The 25,654-nt window shown below is 43.6% G+C and overlaps 1 protein-coding gene across 2 annotated transcripts in view; it reads right to left on the minus strand.

Annotated features, from left to right (window-relative positions):
* Positions 1-25,654, minus strand: part of FGD5 (FYVE, RhoGEF and PH domain containing 5) — a 102,632-nt gene that overhangs the window by 52,154 nt on the left and 24,824 nt on the right. For both annotated transcript variants that reach the window (XM_054216115.1, XM_054216114.1), the window contains exons 3-5: positions 10,839-10,965; positions 844-902; positions 703-733 (exon numbers count right to left, since the gene is read on the minus strand). In XM_054216115.1, the coding sequence (XP_054072090.1) occupies positions 703-733; positions 844-902; positions 10,839-10,965 (217 nt within the window). The remainder of the gene's footprint in view (positions 1-702; positions 734-843; positions 903-10,838; positions 10,966-25,654) is intronic.

Below are 25,654 nucleotides of genomic sequence, written 5' to 3' on the forward strand. Positions count from 1 at the left end.
TTCCAAGCAGCAGTGGGCATGCTTTGTATGGTGGCTATTATTCACTACTGCCTTGCAACTAACAGCCAAGAAACATGTTGAGAGTGAGGCCACCTAAGCTGCAGACCAGTGTCCAGGGAAGCAGTGGCAGCTCTGCTGAAGGGACACAAGGTCTTCTGGGACAAAGCCACCACTGGGTTTATACCATGCAAGAGCTCTGTGATTCTTTGTGTGTGTTCCCTCATGAGTTTCTGACACCAGAGTCTGTATTTTGCCCATGGCGACTACCTGTGTCACAGTGTGGATATCCAGGTCACGCTGGATATTATTGATATTGTGTTATCAGAAAAAAGGAAACTTAAAAGAAAGCAGAGTGAATCCATTCAAACCAAATCCCCATGCTTCACAGCTCTGCTCCTATCTGTCTCTCTCTGAAGAGAGAGGCTTCACCCCGGTTTATCACCGTCTCCTTCTCTGCCCTAGGCTTATTCCACATCTTACACCAGTCTCACAGCCCCAGCAAGCATTGCTAGCCAACACTTTCCCTTGTGAATGACAAATGCTAGATTTGAGGATCGGTAGCAAGAGCAGACTAGTGGCAGACATATTCCTTTGCAAAGGTTCACAGTAAGCCATTCCTCCTCAAATTCACCTCAGTCCCTTCAATGCTTTTATGTCTTCTAAATTGCAGCTAAGTAAAAGTGATTAAAATGATTTACTTACCATACGTAACAGCTGGAGCATCTCCACGTATCTGGTGAAAAACATAAACTTCTATTAATTGCTGTCAAACTAAAGCCAAAGTGTGGATTGCATAGCTTCAGTTTTAGGGGAGCAACAGATTGGTTGTAACAATGAACTCACACTTTTTCTGAAGACATCAGCTCCTGGGCAATGAGGTAAGCTCTGGACTGGCCTTCTTTCTGTCAACAGCAAAAACCAGAGACAATTAAGAGATGTCTCAGTCCAAGAAGTAAAGCAGTGTTACAGAGCACTTTGAACTGACATATTCCTTCACTAAAAATAGTGACCAGGCTTTTATTCTTTGTTGTTCAGCGACTGGCATCCTGGAGTCCTTTCCATGACAGGGTGTTTCCACAATTCAAATACCAGTAATACAGTATGATATAATAGCTGCTAAGGCAGATGACAGGTTTGAAAAGCATGTTCTTATTGAAGAAAAAGAGAAATTTTCTGTTGATTTTTACAGGTCCAAAATTTGTCAGAGAAGCAGAAAGTGCTTAGCTTTCAATAGGCTAGCTTCATGGCTGTTGAGGCTCATACCACTTGTTTAGTACTCTTAATTAGATGGAAAAGGGAGTTCTTAATCAAAATGGTCATATTCCAAACTCTTCTGACTGCTGTGAGACCTGTGGAAGCAAATGGGGCAAAGGGCTTTATTGCATGCTAAACAAAATGTCTAAGCTAAATGGCCATAAATATCTCCAGAAAGCAGACAGTTCAGTACTTCAGCAGACAACATTGTTTGATATCTCAGTGGCATCTTCTTAACTGGTAGGGGTCTTGGAAGGCACAGAAAACTCTGAAAGAAGCAAAGTGTATGGCTCTGAGGTGCAAGTGGCTAGTTGGGGTATTTTCCTCCTATTTCATGACTCGTCCTTATGGTAAGAAATGACCAAAGCATGGAAATATTTACTGAAAGGAATCTACTGGGAAAAGTTTGACTTATTTAGCAGTGGTAAAGTAGGGAACTAAAACACTAGAGTAAAGAAAAGCAGGCCTCAGTGACCTAAAGTGGTCTCAGGGGGGATGAATTCAGCAGCAAGACTTCACGACATTGTTTGCTAGACCAGGTAATGCTGGAAACCCGTTGCTTACAGACCCTGCCTCTGAAAGCCTACGGAGCTGAGGCTGGGACTTGCTGAGATATGATGCAGTCCTTTGGTGTAAGAGTCAGATGGGAAATTTGTGGTTAGAAGTCCTCCACAAATTCTGCACGAGGGGGCTGCTAAGGGTCAGGGAACATGAAGCTTAATTGGGACCCCTCATAAAAAGCATTGATAGGACCCCAAACCTAAATTCAGCTTCCCACAAATCCTGACTTCCCAAATCACACTTGATAGATCACATACACAACTGGGTTTTATACAGCATGTCTGAGCAGTAAAAAATGTCTAAGCCAGTTCAAGCTAAATGCATTATAGACATTTTACTCTCTGTCCCTCCTCCTCATTAACCATCCCTTGGGATACAGGTGTTCTGGCACACGATAGAAGTATCTGAGTTGCTCCAAGTCCCATTCCATCATCACGGTGAACCATCCGCCACCTTTTGTATCTACAGAGGGATCAACTACTGGATTTCAGGATTTTCTTTCCCTCCCAAAGTTTCTGGTTCATTCTGCCTGCAGTAAGCTGCAAACAGTGTGGGAAAGAATGAAACATTCCCTGAAGTGCTGGAAGCTGAAATTCAGTCATGTGGATACTTGGGAGTGTGAAAAACTCAGTATCAAGGTCAACTGAAACATAATCGAAGCAATTTCACTGCCCAACATCTGTAAATTAAAAGAGAAATATGTGATGGAACAGAAATTATATTTTTAAGATTCTTCCAGTTTTAACAACTTTAGGTATTCATAACAAAAGCAAGGAATTCGAGCACCAACAAGTGAATTCACCACTGCCCATTTCAGAGGAACCAAGGGCCAAATAGATGTCAGTATTGACTGCACACACGAGCAAAGAAAAGGCTTCTGTTTCTATAAAGATCCCTTGCTGCTCTGTGAGTTTTCACCCAGGAGGTGATGGACCCCAAGGAGGATTACAACCCAATCAATAGTGAATATGACTGAAAAAGTCCTTGAACCGTGATGATGACAGGTTAAACGAATGAGGCTTCGTGTATAGAAAATGAAGCGTCACAGTGACCTTTTTTTCATCTTTAGTTTATTTCTGTGTACTTTTTCTGGGAGGCAACTGAAGATTGCAAGAGTCAAAGGAAATACAGATAATGAACTGTTCTTCAGTCTCAGATGTCTAATCCATCTCTCCTTTAGCACCAGAAGTCTGAGGGTATGTCCCCTAGTGCTTTGCTCCTTTTAGCTGATGGGTGCTGACCAGCATGCTTTGAATCACTCAATTTTGGAGAGCCACCCTAGAGTTTAATAGAGTGCACTAGAAAGATCTTATAATTTTTCCTTATTTTCACTTTTCTGCTGGGAGAAAATATTTGATTGCCCCTTTCCCCCTGGTTACACTTTGTGAACACCTCTTGAAAATCATGACGTGCCTCTCCTGGTTGCCCCAACTGCTGTAGGAACACACTAGAGGCACTGAGTTTTCTATTCTCTCATTTTCTTTACACAGGCCTAGCAGAGTAAATGAAAGGGGGGTGTTTCTGGGTCACCTGGCCCAGTGCTGCCTGCCCAACACATCCTCTGTGGACAAGCCCAGCTCCCCATTGCCAAGAAGCAGAGTGCATTTCCCCCACATGCCAGGCCCACCTTCCCTTTGCATCCACCCATTGTCGCACTCTGTAATTCCTCTTATGATTAATATGTCTTAGCCAAGAGACAAAACACAGGGACCCCAGTGTCACATGGCCTGTCTAGGGTGATCGACAGTGTCTCTAGGCGTTGCCTGTCTTGTGTTATTTAATTGCTGTTTGTTTAACCAGGAAATGAACTCTGAGACTGACGACAGTGTCCGGAGACAGACTTCTGGGAATAGGGCATAGAGTGGGTGCAGGTCCTTCAAGCATCAAGCGTCAGAAGCTGGACTCTGGGCCTCATTGCATGCCTCTGCTTAGCACATGGAGACCATGCAGCCATCTGGGAACCCTTGGCTTTCTGCTTCACTGAGTCTTCTTGTCTCACAGCCTCACCACCCCATCCTCCCCAAAAGCAAATGCTTAACAAAATGCTTGCAATATACAACATAAAATTGCAATATATAACTGAAATCTTTCCCTGTTCTCTTCATTCTGAAAAACATGCTGGTGCCAGGAAAGTCACAAACACAAAAACACTTTAACCAGGCTGGGAGCTCATACAGTTGCTACAGCTCAGCTGATAGGCATAACTTGCAAAGGAAAGGTTATGCTGTGCAATCATCTCTCCATTGGCTAACAAAGTTAAGCCCTACAGTCCTCCTCCAAATGGATACTAAGTTTAGTGATATAAAACTAAGACCTAGAGATGACTTGCGACTTGCTCAGAGTTTCTTCTCCAACAGCCGATGTTTCCCAATGTATAATGAAGCACACCACTACCAGAAAGCTTTTGTTTAGAACAATAAGGAACTAAAAGCCTGTGGCTCTTTACGGAGCACATGTGTGAGCACAGCTGAATTTAAGTACTAGTCTTAGGTAGCTCTAACTGAGAAACTTTAGGTTTTGTGTCCCTTTTGTGCTTTCTGATAGAACAGACTTTTGGGCTGAGAAGGGGCAAGTAGTGAACAGTGGAGAAAGGTGGCTAATGGCCCATGCTGAGTGTGCTAATGTGGCGGTTAACTGCTGCAGGATTGCCTCCTCTGTGTGGTAGCAATCCCATTAACGTAGGGATGAAGTCTCCACAGTGAGTCATTTATATGCTCTGGTTTTGTTCTGAGCAATGCCAAGGCATCTGACATGGGCCCTAACAGGCCATGCTTTGATTAGGTGGTACTTTGGTGACAGTGGCACTCGGCCCCTCTGAGCCCAGCGCCAGCTCACAGTTGCGCTGACCCAGCTGCTTGCAGGACCTTGATAAGAACCAGATTGGTCTCATGATCCAGCTTAAAAAATTGTGGGGCTGAGGGCAAATCTGGCTCCATGGGGCCGGAATGGGGTTGTATGGCCTAAGAGCAGCACAAGTAGATCACAGAACAGTTCACTAGAACTGGAGCATTAGTACTGTGCAAACCACTCATCTGGAGTACTCGGGGAGTAACCCTTTGTGTTTCAAAAGCAGGGTAACTAGTCAAGACATAGAAGCAGCAGCTCCGTTCTTGTGTGTGCCCCTGGTTTGCCATGCTGACATGGACAAACTACACCTCTTCGTGTATTTTCCTATACGTGTGTCTTATTTCACAGACTCCTCAGGGAAGGTGCATTGCAGCTGGATGGTAGCCAGCACAAGAGCACTACTGTCACAGTCAGAGGCTGACAGCTGTTTGCAAGCTTCAGCCTCTGAGCTCAGTGACTTTATAATGCCCCTTTTGTAATTATTGTGAACTATATAGCAGTTCACAGTGATGCCACAGGGGTGCCAACAGTAAACGGAGGCATTAAAAGAACAAGTGTCTTTTTCAGGCTGGCTCTCTGAATCAGTGAGAGACAAGGAAAAGCAGTCCACATCTCCTGTCTCCCAGACCCCTTCCCTGAAGAGCTAGATTGTAGCTCTACTGGGGAATCTGTGTAATTATATAAATCAAGAGCTGTCCTTTGAAAGGCGTCTGAATTAGGTGCTTCCTCAAGGCACACAAATCTGTCATTCCCAAATCCAGCACGCGTTTCAGTTTTGTGTGTGTGTGTGTGCATGTGTATGTGTTTTAGTACGTGAAGGTTAAAGGTTTGCAAAACAGAATGATTAATGGAATCTGGAAACCAAGCCCATGAAGTGGAAATGGGTAAGGAGCAGCAACGGCAGTAGCTGCCCTGCCCGTTGCAAGACCTTTGTGGCTAAGCCTAATGTTCCCTGTTCGTGTGGGGCGCGGGTCCCCTCCATCTGCCATACTGGGATGCTGCCCCCCTTTTCATCCGCTGCCTTTTATTTGATACCTGCAAGAAGGGTGGAGTGTCTTGCCTCCAGTGCTGCCTTCTCATACAGCAGTACAGCATTAGGGATCGCTTCTGTATGGAGTTCCCTTTCATGCCCCAGCACACCACCACATAATGGTAATGAGCACCCAGTCTGGCTAGGATTAGATATATTAAATCTGAAGTACTGAATGACTAGCCAGAATGCTTTGGGTTTTCATTGGCATAAAATCCAGCCATATCTGGTCTGAATTCCCCTCTTTTATACCATTTTCCTCTGGTTACGTGCTATTCACCTCACTACAGACTTTCACATTTTGCCACTGGGGTAAGATCACATTTCTTGTATGCTGGCTCTATACAATTCCTTGCAACATATTGCTGGTTTTAGAATAAACTCAACAGTATTTGCATACAGATTGGTTTACTTTTATATTTCCCATACAGTTAACTGGCAGGCAGATCTGTGTTCTGGATAAAAGAAATATCTTTATGTTCCAGCTATGTGCAGCCTGCTCTGGGTGACCCTGCTCTGGGTGACCCTGCTCTGGAGGGGGTTGGACTAGATGATCTCCAGAGATCAACCCCTACCATTCTGTGATTTCCCCTTTAATTCCTTTAATACTTGTTAGCTGGGTGGGTCCAAGATGGATTTATCTGTTTTTAGCAGTAAAAAACAATCATGAAGTTCAGGTTTGAATCCAGCTCAATGATGAGAGGAAAAATTTGGGGTTCTGCATCCTGGACTTTGAGTATTTGTCTAGTGAGTGAAGGTTCAGAGGTAGAAGATAAAGTTCTTATTCGATACAAGTTTTTTTGGTCCTAACTGGAATCCCTAATTCCAAATTATTATTTTTTTTGCTGTAAGCAGCTCAGATGCCATCATATAACCTTGAGAGCCCAGCACAGAAAAGCCACATGTCACCTTCTGATAAATCGGGAGGGATTTAATTAAATGAACATATATAAAAGACACATGAATAAGAGATGGCCCAGGAGCTCTTCTAAATTAGCTTAGCAGGAGGGAAAAAACCAGTGAATCTCCATCAGTAGTGTAAGTGAAGGACATCACTTTTTATAATATAACCAAGTAGAATCACAGAGGTTAAGAAAACTTACAGCATTCCCTGCCTCTGAGTTCTCTAGATAGTTATCCTATGCCAGTGGACTGAAGAGAAGGAAATAAAGTGCTTATTTAACCAGAAAGAATGGATTTTCACTGTTAGTCTTAAAAAGAAGAATCAAAACCACCAGGTGACTTCTGATGACAAATACTCAGCTTCTCAGGGTCTGAGGAACCTCACAGTGGAATAAAGGCAAGCCACACCTCCTGCTTTACATATTTATACCTGCCCCATTGCAAACAGGGTTTTAGTAATAAAAATTCCTGTACGAAAATAGAGATGAAAGACCCTCTTTGATTGCTCTTTAAAATAAAGCTGATAATGTAAAAAATACCTCAATATATATTATTGGCTATGATTCAAATTGTTTACAGAACAGGGGTTCCAGTAGGCCCCAAAAACTTCTTCACACTTGTGTGAATCTGGTCCCCAGGAGAGCAGGGATTCAAAGGAGACAAGCTATTGAAACAATACCAGGAAATGTGTGTATAATTTTTTAAATTATATCTACTTACAAAAATGAGCCTTAAAAAGAAACATCAAAGGAAAAAAATCTGATGCAAACTGGAAGTCTTGCGATTCTCCAGCAAGACTAGGAGAAAGCAGGTTAGAAAAACCAAAGCATGCTGCTTGCATTTTGCTACAGGGTATTCATGACAGTGAAAGGCAGCAGGCAGAATCCAGCTCAATGCAAATGAAAACCATATATCTGAACAGAGGGAGGAGATTTTATCATCTAGGCTGTTTCATGCCTTTATTTAAACTAAGTTTCCCTGAGGAGGAGAAAAACAGAAATCAAACCAACAAACCACAGAAGGTTCTTTGAGTGTGTGTATGCGTATGTGTTTTTTAAAATCCAAATTCAGCTCTTAGTAGGCCAGCCCCAAACAGTTGTTTTAACAAGATTAGCTTATTTCAAAATCCATGGTACTATTTTTGGCTTCCAGACCAACATGTCTCTGCCAGTTCTCCCCAAGTGACAGTGCTGCCGAACTCTTTCATGTTGTAGAGCCACTCTGTGTTGTCCTGAGGATTTTGCTCCAAGGGATACATCACTTCATCAGGGAGCTGGACAAGTTCTTTGCGCTTTGTCATTATAGAGACAGGTTTTGACAGGGCAGCTAGTGTTCGCTCGGCACCCTGAAGATTTGCATGAGAAGACAATAAAAGGAGGCGGGAGCAGTAGGGTAGGAAAAACAGTCCTCTGTCAGTCCTCTGTAAAGACACCAGTGCTTTCTGGGACAAGAGCTGTGGACAGACGGAATTTATCCCTTTGACTCTTAATTACAGTGAACTGGCAGCCCTTGTCTCTGACGGAGAATCTGCAGCGTGGGCTCCATGAGACTTTGGAAGATTCTCGTACCGCTATTACTCTGTGTCCAGCATGGAGTGAAATACAACAGTTAAATATATTGCACCCTTCATGTCAGAGCCCTGCACTGACTGTTTTCTGTAGGAAATTGGGTCTCCCCTGGCCATCTTTTGATTATTGCCTCACACAGCCTGCAGCAGTGATGCTGAGGCTGTTGCAGAGTGGCAGAAGAGTCCTGATGCTAGGTAGCCTCTGACTGCCCAGATCGGGTGTCTCCTATAACAGATTGGGTCCTGGGGACAGCTGGGACACACAGGGTTTGACAAGACAGTTCCCAGGACCACCTTAGTCTGTCCAAAGTGATACCTGCCCTAGTGAGGCTACAAGAACAAAGATGCTCAAGGGTGTCTCAGTGCCACTTCTTATCTCTAGATCTTTTCTTGGTCCCACAAACAAGCACAGCCCCCTGACTTGGTTTACTAAGCAAGTGGCTTATCCAGGCATGAAATTACTGCTGCTCCAACCTCTTTTTAGGTGTTTAGAGGTCTAGAGACCAGTAGGTTGCAGAGCGGCCAGAATTCCTACAGCCAGAATTATAACAGGCAGATCAGATTATGTCTACTTTCCTGCCCTGCTTCTTGGCAGGGTAAATAGCCACGCACACTAATTCATCATCCAGGTTGGAAATACTGCCTGTACTCGGATGGAGCTGTTTTAAGACAGCTCCCCAGGAGCTTGTGGAAGTTTGGTCCTGTGCACTGTGATTCTCGCTGACAATTAGCTTGGGAAGCAAAGGACAACCAACCAACCAGACCTGTTCTGATGTTCTCTATCAGGCACATGCAGACATTTAGTTTGTGTTCGCCTATAGAGCGGGAAGGTGAACCAGTTAGACTCTGAAGCACACGCTTGTTCTCTAAGTGCTGCCTTCTTCTGTGACAGCTACACAGTGTGGTTACCCCAGCACAACAGAACAATTAAAATGCATGAGATGCAATGAGGGAGACATTTAGAAAGCCATCATTTCCTAGTGTCTTGAGTAAAACCCTACAAAATGGCAATAAAATTGGTTTTAGCAGCCTTGAATTTGCTTCCAAGTGCATAGTGATTACATGCATTTCCCTTGTGAACTCAAGTCACAATTTTGTTGTCACTTCTCCACTGGCATCACAACTAAGAAATGCTGAGAAACCTGACCAGCTTAGATAACACACTAGTGTATGGTCTATAAATGCTAGTGGTTTGTCAGCTAACTAATAGAACCGAAAGGAAAAATATTTTTCATTTAGCAGGTAATGTCGGAAATTTAAAGGCTTTTCCCTTTCCAAAACAGTGTGAAAACAAACAACGAAAAAAATATTTCAAGAATCTCAGAGGAAAAAAGATAAGGTTGCTTGCAACTGTTTCATTTGTTTCATGTCAGCAAGGAGATCAAACCACAGTCTGTTCTGGTACCAGAGGCAGCTCAGGACTCTGCAGGGTGGACCTAGAAGTGATACAACACACAGGGAAATCAAAGGAAGCTGTGCTCCCTTAGAGATTAGAGCAACAGCAATTTCATTTGCCCTTCACTGTCATTCCACTTGCAGTTTCTTTTTCTGTTTCTCAAGAACTGGTGTCCTGGTAAGGGGAAAATTCTGCTCCACTGTCCCTACACCAGCCCCTAAATAAAGTTTCACATTCTGGAAATGCCCAAAGAGATCTGATCTTCTTAGAATCAATATACTTATGCTTCTCCTTGACAGAGGTGACCCCTTACTCAGATATCATTTGGCTTTGGAGGGGCATCTGCAGACTTTTGCAGGCTCTGACACATGCCCATGACCAGCCACAAGCCATCTACCATCAGGAAGCCACACGGCTGTGCTGACACTGAGAGACCAGGCCAAAATGAATGGCAGAGAGAGGTGCAGGAAATCAGGATTTGGTCTTTTCCTCTGCAGCCTTAGTTCCTGGGGCTCAAATTGGAAGACTTCAGAAGAACACACGCGTTTGGTGCATGCATACCAAATGGGCTATGCAGTGGGTGCTTGTGCTCCAGAGACACAACATTAGATTGTTAGTCTCATATTAGGTTTTAAGAACACACACACAAAGAAATTCTATGAAAAACAAAGATAAATTTGTGCCTAAAGCAGCTCAATGTCATTTCTTTAACAACTGCACTGTTAATCAGATGGAGGTTAAAACAGCTTTGTATGGTTTTAAGCTGTGGTCACATTTCCATGGTCGTCTTCATCATTTAAGAGCTGTTTTATTCATTGTAAGTCAGTAAAACAAACCCAAACGTGAGTGTATTTTCCCACAATGAGAGAATTTTGAGATGGCAGAGACCTGTTAGATAATATACTCCATCTCTCAGCCAATGCAAAACTGGTCCCAATAATGTATTTGTAATTGTTTTATTCAATGTTTTTTTTTTAAATTAACAAGATTGCAGCTAAATCCTTCTTCTAAAAGTGAGACCTTTTTCCTGTCATTCAACTCAGGCCATTCCTGCTGGCTATGCTGCCTCCACAGTTCATCTTAGGACTGCAGTTCTTTGTCTTTGCCACATGCTATAGGGGTAAATTGTTGCTAGTGCACTGGGGGGGAAAGGACTGATGGTTCTGACATTTCTAAATGAGCACCAGGCAAAGAGCAGAGAGAGCTGATAATCCAGGTTCTTCTCCAAATTGTTTCTCCCTCTCCAGGTTTCACACATTCCCCATTTTCAGCTCTTTTACCTTGTTGATAAGGCTGGCGTCACCCGGGCTGCTCTCGTCTTCTGAACTCTTCTGTTCCTCATCTGTTGTGACGACCTCCATTGGTATCACAGAGACTGGGCACACCTTGTAGGGCTCGGTGTAGGCACTGCAGAGAGAAAGAACAGATGAGCTCACTGGCGTTATTCCCAGGCACTCACTATTGCTCAGGCACAACAAATCCACATATTGCCCAGAGATAACCAGTCAGGGAATCCCTGCAGACCTGCTAGGCTTGGAAAGCAAGATTTCTCAAGCTTTGTTTTTTTGCCGCCAGGTTCAAACAGCAACTGCTTAAGCAAGTAGAAGGACCTGAAAGGAGCAGTGGGAAGTTAACTGAACTTGTTCAAGCTTCCCCAAAGGATCAATGTTGTGGTTCAGTTTGGAGCAAAAAGTTCATACTTAGTTGCAATCAGAACTGCTTGGTTTCTCCCTAGTCAACCCCTCAAAATGGATGTAATAAAATCATACTAACATCTCAGTGCTTTTTAAATGGAAGTTAGATATTGTAACAGTGAGGTTTCTGGGAAAACATCAAAAGGATGAGAAAAATATAATTGTAATACCAATGTCATCAATTAAAGCACAGGGTACTCAGATCCCAGAATGCAATCCAGAGTTGTTTCAAGGGAATCTGAATTCAGCTCCAGAAACCCAGAGAAAGCCATGCGATAAGAGTACTGGATCTGGTGTATAATACAGGCCAGTGGCTTCCCAGCATTTCCTTTTAGAAAAAGAATCTTTTTTTTTAATTAAAATTGCCAGTGATTTCAAAACCTCCACAAAGCATGACTTAGAGGTAGGTTCTCCAGATGGCGCCTGCCCTTTGCCTTAGAAAGATGTCTTTTATTGCTGATCCAAATATGCCTAGGTCCAAATTCCAGAAGGATCAGATTAGTATTTTTGGCCACAGTATCATTCTGGGAGATTATATACAGCTTCTACACCATAGTGGCCCCAAGCCTTTTACATTTCCAGGGGTAGGTTCCAGCGTTCAGCCAACAGGGCAAGTCTGTTGTCTTGAGAAACAAAATCTGACATCTCCGTGTGTTCCAGTAGACATCTTAGCCAACCAGGTCAGTCTGTAACATGGGCCTGGCTTACTCAGTGTATATGATTTCTTTAGTTCTCATTTTCTCTGAAGCATTATTAATTTGCTTTCACAGCTCTGCCTCATCTCTTTATTTTTCTTTGATCTCCCACTTGGGGATCCCAGATGTGAACAAACCCAAAGCTTCAAAGCCAGCACTAGAGTGACGGGAGACTGGGCAAAGACGGGTTAATGTAAGTGGGAGGGCAATGAAGAAAGAGACTCCCAAGGCCGCTGACCAGACTCTCATTTCCTTTCGGAAAGGAAACTCCCTACATATCTGCATTCACTTCCAAGCTGCAGACAGCACTCTGTCTCCCATGCAGGTGCAGCTGCCAGCCTTTCTTTTATGCCACTAGCTTTTCCCTCATGCAGAGAGTCAAAGAGCTCCTGCAAGCTGCCTGGTGTATTTGCCATGGCTGGGCAAAGGGCCAAGCAGCGGCACTCTTCCTCACCATTGTCTTCTCTTGTTTATTATTAGTGTCTGCAGTTTTTCAGTGTGGGCGGCATCGCGGCACTTCCGAAACCCTGCCTAGCTACAACAGCAAAGGGGCCTCAGCACAAGTGAAAGCAAGAGCAAGGCAGGTACAGGAACAGCTCAGGAGGCTTATTCATAGTTTAGCCAGTCTCTCTCCTTACTTGCAAAGCCTTTCTGCAATTTGCAGTTGTTTGCCCCAGCAGACGTGAAATTAAGTCCCTCCCTCCTTTTCTCTCTGTCTCTCATAAATGACTGCATTATGTTAATGTAAGAACACATTACAATTTGGGAAGAATGCCTCAGTATATTTAATCTTGTAATCATTATGAATGGCAGTATTAAAGGCTCATACAGTTGCAAAACTTGCAACATTGCTGAACTGTTGCACGGGCTTCATTTATAGTAGGCCTGCAGTCTACTGGTACTGGCTTGCATTTAAAGAGAATGTATTTATGTAAAGAGAATGAATTTAAAGAGAATCCCAAAATGTTATGGGTCTTGTTTGCACATGGGATGGGCAAAAGCATGTTTGTGCCACCCTCTCCATCCTGCCCTTCAGCAGCACTCCAGCAACACTCAGGTCTTCACTTCTGAGACTGTTCTATATTGTAATGGAGCTCCTGGGCAGTAGACAGCATGATACACAGCATGTGTTTTACTCCGATGAACTCACATCCTTTCATCCCTTTTCTATATCTATGCTCTTGTGGTCTCCTAGAAATCCTAGCTCCTGAAGACTTGAACTGTGCCCAGGAACTGGTCCCCATGTGAAGGTGCCCTGGGCAGCTTGGTCTTCACTAAGCCCACTGCCAGGTGCCTGAAGGAAAACAAGGATGCAGGAATAGGTGGCAGATAATTTCTGGGACACAACAGGCTTTGAGAAATTTTATAAAAGAACGCTATGGAAAGTAATTTTAATGCAGGGCAAGATCTTACCCACAGAGCAAACCCTTCAGGTATGCCCAAACAATTACCATAACTGCATATTAAGTCTTTTATCTTATTACAAGCTGCTGTGCATCCTGTGAAAATCACCTGGACATGTTTTATCACTTTCCAAGAGACTATGTAGGTTGCTTTTCATGTTGGTAAACTGCCACTATTGGAGGAACCTTCCAACTCAATATCTGAGAGGAAAAAATAAACTGCTTTCTGCTTTATTAAGATAATAGAGTCACCAAGATTAATGAAATGTAACCACTGATCATGACAAGAATCCATCTCTAATAATAGGGAAATAGTCACAGCTAACTTCATGCACTGCAGTTCTTCTAAAGCAGTTTAATCTCCATTATCACAGAATCACAGACTGGCTGAGGTTGGAAGGGACCTCTGGAGGTCATCTGGTCCAACCCCCTGCTCAGGCAGGGCCACCAAGAGCCAGCTGCCCAGGACCCTGTCCAGGCGGCTTTAGAATATCTTCAAGGATATTCCCCCCTGAGCCTTCTCTTCTCCAGGCTGAACGGTCCCAGCTCTCTCAGCCTTTTCTCATATGTGAGGTGCTCCAGTCCCTTCATCATCCCTGTGGCCCTTCGTTGGACTCTCTCCAGTATGTCCATGTCTCCCTTGGACTGTGGAGCCCAGCACTGGATACAGCACTCCAGGTGTGGCCTCAGCAGTGGCGAGTAGAGGGGAAGGATCCCCTCCCTCAACCTCCTGGCAATACTTTTCCTAATGTAGCCCAGGATACCATGAGCCTTCAACTCACATGTCCAGCCTTCCTTCCCTGACAGCTGATGAGGAACTTACCTTCTGTCGCTTCTCAAACAGCCTATTCAGGGGCTGAAGCTACAGTAGACTGAGCTATCAGCACTGTAGAGTTTCTCAGATCAGCTGGCACCTGGTTGTTCCCTCGTGCTCAATTAAGAAAGGCAAAATGTCTTGGTGTTGCCATCCCCACAGCACTGGGGATGTAGGGTTTGCCTATGAATCTATCAAGTTTAGAAACCCAGTGCCCCAATAAACCCTTGTACTTTTAAGGGCAGCAAAAATACACACAGCCCTTCCTGATCATTGGATAATCAGCATGAATTGGACACAAGTCAACAAGATGGTCTTTTGGAAGCAACTATTTTGTTGTGCTGAATTGCAAGGAAAAAACCCATAACAACCCACAGCCCAGTTTTATTTGTTCTTTCACTAAGTTTATTGTCAAAATCCTGCAAAGAAAATGTCCCTCTAATGGGTCAGAGGATGTAGATAAATAGATCTGTCACAAAAGGATATCTTACCTTCATTTTTCCCTCTTATTCCTCCTCAAAGCCCAGTGTCTTTAAAGACCTGCTATAATAACATCAGTGTTTATTGAAACAACATGGTTGTTCATCAGCTACAGCAGTTTTCTTTTCCTCCCTCGGAGTTCAAATGGATCCTGGCACTTTGTGTAACTTACAGGGCATATCTAAGTGCATGTAAGATGACACCATGCCAAATTCACTACCTTAAACTACACCTTCAACAAGGCTAAGATTTTCTATAAAATTAACCATTATAATTATGTATAATATAGTTTATAATTAAATAACTACGCATAGATAATCTATAATTATATATAGTAATATATATGAGTCATAAATGTTCAAACCCTTGTGTTTCTTTATTCTGCTAAATGATTTTTAGCTCATTAAAAGCACCACTAAATAAACTTACTGCAAACAATAAACTTTAATGCAATGGAAGATGCTAATAAAAAGTGTGGGTGAGAAATAGTCCCAGAGTCGGTAGTATCTCAATAGACACGGTATTCCCCAACTAATTCTCTTCCTTGTAGCAACGATATGGCTGAATGAGAGCAGACTGCAAACACATTATCTGCTGCTCCTCCAGCAATTGTCTGTAATCATTCCAAGAGTTAGCCAGCACAACAAAGGACACAATGGCCCTTCTGGGACAGTCTAACCTTAAATTCACTGAATAAATGCAGGAGGAGGCAGCGCAACTGAAGTCTTTTATTTAGCACCAGTTATTTTATAATTAGCAGAGCTGCTGATAGGTATGGAGTAGGGAGAAGCTGTCGAGATGCAGCTATGTGATCTATGTTATCTGTGTACCGTCACCTGACAACATGTATTGGTACATCTGGAAAAAGGTGTTCCAGAGTCTACAGACTCTCTGGTTATCCTGCCTCTGTAGTGATATTTACGTTTGACCTCAAAGGAAAAGGATCTGTGGACTGAGCGGAGGATGAAGCTACCAAGGAGAGGGAAGCTGAACTCATCATTGTAATAGCACTGGCTCCTTTGTTAATAAAGTCGAGACACAAGTCTCTACTAACTGTGATCCCTCCACAGCACAGGTTGGGACAAGTCCGAGCACAGATGGTATACGCATGGGAAGCGAGGAGCACTGCAGAGATACACAACAGGTGTGAGAGCTCATAGAACATGATTCACAGACTGACAAATATTGTATTTTGTCTAGCTTGATTGTGCAATTCTCAGAGATACTTGCCCTTCTTTTAATTCCATACCTAGCCTTCAAATGACCTTGCAAATTCTACCCCATTCCTCAGCAACGATCACATCAATTCTTTAGGATTTCTAGAATTTATTCAGTCAGCATTAGTGAGATGTAAGAAATTAACTGTGGGGGATTTAACAGTGGAAAAAATACCCAGCCAAGGTTATTATAATAAAAGCCTAGGAAGACCATGTACTTTTGTTTGCATAATAACACAAATGCCCTTGGCTATATGCTCTTCTCTTGGCCACACACAAAGGTGATGTCTTGTTTCCTCCTTTAGAGTCACCAACTGCCTCAAAAAAAAAAAAAAAAGAGAAAAACTGAGTTGGTGGAAATCTAAACTTAAGACCTGTCACTTCCACTAGGTGATATAAGACCTCTATACCAGTAAGGATCAGATTGCCTGCAGTTTGCTTTCAATGAATCTGTACATCAAGTGATGCATCCTAAAGAAAGGCTCATAAATCTGACTTGCCTTCTGCTTCATGGTCTATGCTCCATCAGTGGTCATGAGGGAAGAAGGGGAGAGCTCTTTCCTGTAAGGTATCCCTGGAGCTCTCAGTTAATGCTTTATGATACCTGTGGAGTATCCATCCTTTCCATCTGGTGTCTCTTTATAAATCTGAAATGCAGCTGTTTGGGCTGTTAAGATGTGCTGTCAATGTCCCTTCAAGTGACAGTGCAGCAGATCCATCACAGTGTCTATAAGGTATGATCACGTGTGGTGGGACAAAGTATTTCTGCCTTGCAGCTGAACCTGCTCAGACAGTGTAGGTGTGCTAGAAATTTGTTGGTCAGTCAAGACCATTCAATGTGTGTGCAATTCAGCATCTCCCTGAAGCAGCGAGCATTTGTGTAGGGTTCAGACGTTGTGCAGTTTTAGTGCCACAGGGTTCCCTCCATGTTAATCGCATGGGAGGGAGCAGGCCAGCGGGAGCCTCCTGTGACTGGACCCATCCTCAGGGCAAAGCAAGCGTGATGTGGCCAGTGAGGACATCCAGATGCCCCCATCTCAGCTCCTGAGCACTTCCTTCATTCTCATGTGTCCTTTCAAGGATGGGGAACTTCTTCTAAAATTGGATTTCATTACTGCAAAATGCACTTTCTGGAGAAAGAGAATAGATGGCTTATCGTTAATCACAGGAGTGTAACATACAGTCACCAGCCAGCCAGTGTTAGCGTCCTTGGAGTAAACTGGTTTCTTTGGGAAGTAGGTTTCAAGATACTATCAGTCTAAATAACTATATGAACAAGTGCAGCACTTAAGGAACCTCTGCTGTGTTCATATTTGAACCGAACCCATAATTTGTGTCCATAAGGTATATACAGCATCCAAGCTAATAATCCTTAGAGGTCAGGCAAAGGACACCTTGCTTAATGATTTCTAGAAACAGAGTCCAGGGTCCAGAGCTCAGGTTTTAACCACTGTGGCAGCATCCAGTTAATGACAACTGGATTACCGCCCTGCTGCCTCCCTCTTTGATTCTACATCCCTAGTCAATTCCAGGACACAGAAAGAATAAAATTTGACACTATCTTTAATAGGATTTGAAAAAAAAAAAAAAAACCAAACAAAAAAAAAAAGAAAAAATAAAAGAAAAAAGGACAGAACCTTTTTTCCTAGAGATCGTGCTAATTTATTTTCTTTGCATCTGTCGCAAACTGCAAATTAGATGATGCAACTTAATTACCACCAACATACTTGAAGGGCCAAAGAACCCCAATTTATTTCCTGAAAATTTCTTATGGTTTCAAAAGTGCCTGCAAGTAAAGATCAAAGCAGTATTTGGTCCAAAATGTCACCACCAGATGAAGAAATCACTAGAAGAAGATAGAAACCACATCCTTGGTCCCACTCTTACAGTGGAACAACTGCTATTAAAAGCTGGTTTTGCCAGTAATTATCAACACATGGCTCACCATATTCACTGTTTCCACACAGTGGGAATAGGAAGTAAGTGAACTCCCTGGGTTTCTGGGGTAAATGCTGACTTCTGCTCTGCCTTTTGTGTGGGACATAATGTCTTTTTGTCTAAAATGTTTCATCCATTCATTAGCAAAACCATGGTTCTGGACTGCTAAAAGACAATTCTTTCAATTCTTTGCAGTGATGTTGAGCTCTGAAATGAATGTTGGTTATGACCCTAAATATTTTTCTGTGTATTGGTGATTGCATTGGCAATTATTTCTCCTGAGTCAGCAAAGCAAGTTTGTAGGAACTACCTATGAAGGTACAAACAGTTATCCTCTGTCTGTGTGTTATGTCCTCTACAAGCATAACCTCCCTGAAGCCAACAGAGTGGTGATGAGCTTGACATATCAAGTCAGGATCAGACATGCTCCGTTTACAAATGACTAGTAAATTGCTGCCATAATCTTCCCATCGACAGACCCCAGCCTGTGCCCATTCTGACTCCTCTGCCACAGGGATCTTAGCTCATAACTGCATAGAGTGTACTGGATGCAGGAGGGAGACCAGAATCTCACCTGGACACAGCTGGGTTATGCAAAGCCCACATATATAGGATCCCCTCCATCCAGTGGGGAGGAGAAAAAAACCAAACCAAACCAAACCAAAACCAAACCCCTCTATTATTGGACCAAATGGATTCAATACAACTTTTTTCTACATGCAATATCCCTATCCCTAGCTTTATTTCAAGTCACATGCCCAACAGTTACTAGTTCAAACTCTGTCTTTCTCAGACAGTCACGTCCTTATTGCAAAAAATTAAAGTCATATGAACTCAAGGCAGTGACGGTAATTGGAAGAGGCAGTGGGGTACTGAATGACCTTGTTTTATTAAAACTGATTATTTATTATCTTGTATCCATTTGTAAATTATTTTTTAATTCATTCTGCAAAAGGAAGGCTCATTACTGAACGAAATTAAAGTCCAAATGCATTTAAAGCCAATAAAAGGAAATGCTTATTAGTGCAGCATGTGTTTAGCCAGTCAGTTCCATGCTATGGCAGATCATCAAGGCAAATATTGCAGCTGAAGACTGAAAAGGGCAGGAAAGACATGATGTCTGCTAATAACATACGCAGCCTGACAAGGCAAGGGAACCCAGGGATAATCACATTTCACACTCCGAGGCATAAGCTGTTTGCCTGCCAAGGCCAGAAAGGAGTTCTTCCTCATGCCACAAATGTTTCAATTTGAATTTTGCTCTTCCTTGCAAAAGAAAAAAGAATTAGGGTGGTGCGGGATATAGGAGAGAAGAGGATTTTTGGTCAGGTGCGTAAGGCTTTTGCTCTGTTCTGAAGAACTTTAGGGACAAAACTCTCCCACCTTCAACCACTGCTGCTGGAGGTGGTATGAGAGAGAGAGCAACGGTGCTGGTGCAGGCCCGGCTCTGGAAGGCAGCGCAGGCAGGGGCTTGGGCTCCATCTCAGGGCATGTCCTCTGACCCAGCCTGGGGCAGCGTAAGTAGAGGAGGGATCAGAGAAAGCCTGACAGTGAGGTTTCACTAGCCATGTCCCAGATGGGCTGCTCTTGCTTTGAGGCACCTGCAGAAACCTGCACAGCCAACCCATATTTCACCTTGGCATGCTCCACTGTCTGAGAGCACCATTCCTGTCCCCAGTCCTGTGGCTTTAAACCGCTAGAAAAAACAAAGCAACAGTAAAAGCTGGACATGCCTGGAAACAAAACACGGCGTCCTTGGGCCTGGGACAAGTGGCACACCCCCTCGCTGCTCTCCCAGGCATGCCGGAGAGGCAGTACGCGGTGGCGGCCTCGGCTTGTGCTCAGCCTGGCCCTCCGGCCCTTGTCCTGCATTTCCTGTAAACAGGGAACACTTCCTCCCCAGAGATGACCTGGCAATGAACTAGCGAGGGCTGACGCTCAGCCGCACCGCACCCAGTGCCCCACCATGCCAGAAGGTACAATGGGGTGGCTGATAATACATAATAGGTTATTAAAGGCAGCTCTGCCCTTTATAGACTCCTTTGAGCACATTATTTACATCGCATGTCAGCCACCACAGAGCTTTTACTTTCATTAAATCATTAGCTTCACAGGCACTTAGAACTCTTCTATCCAACAGCATCAGAAGAAGTTTTCTTTAAGGCATCATCACAACTCTTCTTATCCTTCTCTTTTTCTTCTTTCCCTTGCTAAATCGCAGCCCTGTTGTTCCCCATCTCTGGTAACCTTTTGCTATGTTGAATCCTTGCAATGCTTGGAAACCTGAACCAAGATGGGCAAAATGAAGACCTGAGTGCTTGGCAGTGACAAAACTCTCCATTTTGTGCTGTGAAATTCATCTTCCTTCCCAGCCCACGTGGGCCATACATCTGCATCATGATGAAACTTTCCATACTGCACATCTGCCAAGGGACAGAAGATAACAAGGAAACATCCACTAATTATCAGGATGAGTTTCAAGTGATTTGCTGAGCAATCACTAGTCACAGCACAAATGGCCTCTAACAATGAAACCACTCGGCACTTTTGCCCTATTCCCCTCTATAAAATGACTGATCTTAGTGACAGTCCGACTTTGGATACAGTGGTGTAAAACTGGGAGGAATTCACCCTGACCTTAGTGGAGTCACTTTATATTTACACTTGTGATCTTTGAGCAGAATAAAACCCTCTGATTTCACTCTGAACCCTCTGTAGGACTTATTCCTCTTATAAATCAGTGACAGAATAAGCCAACCACCTAGAATTGCATTAATAAGGAGAAGGGAAAGATATCTCCTGTAAGAAGTGACCTGCAGCTAGTCACCTGATGGTCATCTTGGAGTATGAGAAGTACACCCCTGTGGGGAGACCACTATATGGGAAGAAAAGCTGAAACCCCTGTCCTACTACAAATTCTTTGTTATTATCTCTGGCATATTTCTTAACTTCTTTGTGCTTTGGCTGTCATTTGTGTAAAGTGGTTAATCCCGGAGCAATGTCATGTTTAAAATGCAGGTAAGACTGAAGGCTTTGGACACTGTAGGTTCCTACCAGCGTCTAAACCAGAACTGCTCTGTCCATCTCCCTTGGGGCACAGTTTTGCTTCTGTTCTTCCTGTTGACTGCAAACTAAAAGGGATTTCACTATCAAGGTGCAGTCCTTAAGTCAAAGAGGGATGGGTACCCCCAAGATCATGCCCATGCTTAAGTTAAGGCACAGAGTAATGTTTACATTCTTGTAGCCAAGCTGAGATACAGAAATCTACCCAGAACCATTTAACAGTCATGTTTGATAGTGTTGCTGTTTTCTGCTGGGGGTGGGGGTTCTTGACTTACGGGCTCTCAGTTGCCTTCAAGCAGCCAAGCTGGCGTGATTTCTGCACAAAGGCACACACTGGAGACGAACACCAACAATGGAAGATTTAGGCAGTGCTCATTGCCCTAGGAATCGCAATTTATAAAAAAAAGTTGCAGATAGACACTTCAGAAAAAGGTCTGCATAAATCATTCCGTGGGATTTTTGCAAATGGAGCTAGGCAGAACAAGGGCATGTTTGTAACACACAGTGGTCTCTCCTGGAGATGCTCATTGTTGGTGGACTGGTTCTGCTGCCTTACAAGCATAATAAAGAGTTTTAACGTTTTACATAGGGAAGAATCTGGGTCTAGACGTGTTTCATAGCTGCACAACAAGGTTATTGACGACACTGAGCTACACAGAACTAAATACCTGTACGAGTCCTGTTCCTTAGTGTCTTTAGGTTTGTACAATAGAGCATCTGTTCTGTACTTTTGCACATATAGTCCTGAAACTCAGAGTAGAGCTGGGACTATGCTATTGACTCTGGAATCTAGCCTGGACTGAGATGTGATTAGGTGTCAATTAGGCAAATGTGATCACTGCAGCAGTGAAGGGATCCAACTCATTAAAATCCTTTCAGAAGATCCTGCTTAGCATAATTCTTAAGTGATAATAGAAGTGGAAATTCAAAGGAGGATGCCAGCTTGGAAATGGTGCCAGTGAAACACAAACACAAGACTGAACTTGAATCAGTCATCATTTGCTGAAGCCAGAATTTGTAGTGATCTACTTATTAATAGAAATCTAAATTCTTGGCACCTGATTCCAAAAGACAGCAGAACCGGTGGAAGACAGCAATATAAATGGCATGAGAACTGTCAGCCCAGGGAGCTTGTGTAGTGATGTGGCCAGAAGCCATGGCCCAGTTATGACAGCTTGAAGCAGGAATACAAGAGTCAAGAGCTGGCCCTCATCAAGCGATTTTCTGTGGCTTAATCTTGCTTCTATCTCTGTAATAAAGTGTTCTATATGCAGGCAGATTTAGGATTTGCTCCACATTTACTGATTCACTTTCCAGGGGGCAAAGCTCTTTCTCTTTGTATGTGTATATTACAGTCAGAGATCTGGCAACATAGCTGTGGTATGGAGATTCAGGCTGTGCCTCCACTGCCATTTGACCAATAAAGCTCGGGTGCGTGGCCTGGGTCCTCAACCTGAAACTAGCTCAGCACCAGGAAGGCAAATAGGTTTTGCCCACTTAGCTGTCTGACTGGGGTCAAACAAGCCCCTGGAACAATATAGAGGATGAGGACATGGCCAAGGTCAAGGAGGAGGATGGGGCTAGGCAGGAGTAGAACAGATCAGCTTAAAGTGACGACACCAAGCTGAGTGGTGCGGTAGACAGGCCAGAGGGATGGGATATCATCCAGAGGGACCTGGACGAGCTAGAGAGGTGTGCCTGTGCAAACCCTATGAAGTTCAACAAGGCCAAGTGTAAGGTCCTACACTTAGGGAGGGACAATCTTCATTATCGATACAGGCTGGGGGATGACGTGATAGAGAGCAGCCCTGCGGAAAAGGACTTGGGGGTACTGGTGCATGAAAAGCTGGACATGAGCCAACAATGTGCGCTTGCAGCCCAGAAGGCCAATTGCATCCTGGGCTGCATCAAAAGAACTGTGGCTAGCAGGTCGAGAGAGGTGATTCTTCCCCTCTACTCTGCTCTCGTGAGACCCCACCTGGAGTACTGTATCCAGCTCTGTAACCCTCAGCACAAGAAGGGCATGGACCTGTTGGAGTGGGTTGAGAGGAGGGCCACGAAGATGATCAAAGGGCTGGAGCACCTCTGCTATGAGAACAGGCTGAGAGAGCTAGGGTTATTCGGCCTGGAGAAGAGAAGGCTACGGGGAGACCTTATAGCAGCCTTCCAGTACCTGAAGGGGGCCTACAGGAAAGGTGGGCAGGGGCTGTTTGCAAGGGCACGTAGCAATAGGACAAGGAGCAATGGTTTTAAGCTAGAGCAGGGTAGGTTTAGATTAGACATTAGGAAGAAGTTCTTTACAATGAGGGTGGTGAGACACTGGAACAGGTTACCCAGAGAGGCGGTGGAGGCCCCATCCCTGTTCTCTGCCCTAAACAATCTGGTCACTTATCACTGAAATGAAAATCAGTATCTTTAAGTAGGGAATGCTCCAAGACTTTCCAACAAATCTTCCCAAATTCCCATCACGGTCCCATTCTCTGAAGGCCCTGGCCTGTCACACAGATTTCATGGTTCAAGTGATGCCATGTTTATCTATATGAAAAGTCCTCAGTTACCTTTTAGAATAGCATCCTGCTATAGTCTTGCTCTTTTTTATGCCTTGGAGCTTTTTGGTTGAATGGTCATCCCATTGACCTAGCTTCCATCTGAGACGCTTACTTTTACACAGACTCTGAAAGTCCAACATGCTGAACTCCTTCACAGCTTAAAGCAGTGATGAAAAATGTATTTTATCTGCTACATGTAGAATGTAAAACTCTGATTACTGCAGGATCTGGACTGTTAGTTCAGTTTGTAGAGGACTTTACCAGGAGACAGCTGTTTTTCTTTCCTGCAACATCTGAAGCTTAGAAATTTATTTTTAAGCCTCAGAAACCTGAAAATAAATTATTTAAGATGTTCTAAAAATGAAGCAGAACTGTGTCCATTTTTGGGTGCCCTGAGACCAAAACCTGTGGGTATTTCTTTCTCCCTGTGGCTGGTGTTTTAGGCACTGGGTTGTGAGAAACTCAAAATCTAACTCCCAGTGCTGACTGATTCAACGTGATCTGGGACGAAAACCAGATCGTAGACCTGGGAGAAGCAGAGGTTGTGTTTTCTATATCTTAGGCTAGAGCATATAGGGCTTTCCCTTAAACTTTGTCAAAACAGATATATTGTTTACATAGAATGCTTTTGTGAATTTTTCCCTTTCTGAAAATGTTTCAGCTAATTCTCTTTTCAGGTGCTAGCTTGAATTATCAGGGCAGTCAAATCATAAACAGCTGTTCAGATCCTCAGAGGTACAAATCAACAGAGCATACCAATGTACCCCAAATGAGCGTCTGGCACGGTATTGGTTTCTCATCCAGATCCCACTTATATAGTCACTTTTCCGACTATGACACATTTACCAATTTTTTCTGGCGATGAGTTCTGGATCCAGTTAGAAAAAGATGATACACTTCACTAAAAGAAACTGTCTGATGACATGGCACATATCATAGATCGGAGATCGGGAATATGTTCCTGATTATTCTTTCTTTGTTTATTTTTGGCAGAGTAACCTAGTCACTAAAACTTGGAACCCCAGACTTTATGTTCTATTTTGATTTTGTTGCCAGTTCGTTATTCCATACTTTCCATGGAAAATACTCACAGTAAGTTCAACATAACGAATATCATGCTGCCCTGCAGGACTCTTAAGATGGAAGGGGAGTTGTCATTTCCCTGTACTAGCAGGATCAGCTGCTTTATCAACACCATGCAGCCAGGTCTGGGAACAAGCCAGGGGGAAAATGCAGTGAAGCTAGGATCAGAAGGAAACCTGTCTAGATGACAATAGTAATATTCCTTATTAAAAAACAAAACAAAACAAAACAAAACAAAACGAAGTATTTTTGACTGGAGTGAGACTTAACAAACTCCTCTCTTGCCACTGTCAGCATTACTCAAGCTATCTGTTGCTAGAGCCACAAAGGAATTTGTACAGATTATACAGCCTTTTTTGTTATCAACCAAAATATCCTTCACTCTTGAGGGCCAGTTTCATAGATGGTCAGCCCTGGCCTAAATCTCTCCAACACAGACTTTCTGAAGCAGCGGTAGTTTGTGCTAAATGTGTCTTAGCCTCATGCTAAGGTCCCCAACATCATTTCACTACTAGAAAAGAGTTGGGGAGTTTTAGATAGCAGATCCCTTGAAATATGAGCTGAAAACCGAGCTGTCTGTTGCTCTCAGGCCAGCATATGCTTGTTCTGTCATTTGGTCGTGGGGTAGGAAAACACTGAAGAATGCAATCATCTTTTTCCTGCATCACTGTAATTGTGCTGCTTAGTGTTGGTGCTGCAAGGTCCAGTGACCTCCAGCAGCGTGAGGGAGATTGCGTCCGGAATGCTCTCCCCCGTACAAACACAAGTCCCAAACAAAGCAGTGCCCAGACTCTTAGGTTTTAAAGTTCCTGAGCTCCTGCAAGCTGGGCGTGCACAAATACCTCCCTATCAGAAGGGCAGGGAGGTTTGGCAGCTTTTCCTATCAGTTTTCAGAGACATCTGGGGACACACGAATGGACTGACACTACTAAGAAACCTCTTATCTTCATGGTTGTCCTTCCAGCAGGGATTCCCTTTGGACTTGAAAGCACATATTGGATTTGAGACTGCAGCTTTACCAGGAAAACAAATGGAGCTGCTGGAATTCTAAACTAACCAAGACCTTGTATCTGGCTTTTCTTTCCTGATGTTTGGGGGAAACATCAAGTGAACTGAATTTTCTTGCATTTCAGAGATTTACCCAGTTACAGCAGAGTATT

The sequence above is a fragment of the Rissa tridactyla genome, chromosome 10 (genome assembly GCF_028500815.1).
Source record: "Rissa tridactyla isolate bRisTri1 chromosome 10, bRisTri1.patW.cur.20221130, whole genome shotgun sequence".
NCBI classification, from domain to species: Eukaryota; Metazoa; Chordata; class Aves; order Charadriiformes; family Laridae; genus Rissa; species Rissa tridactyla.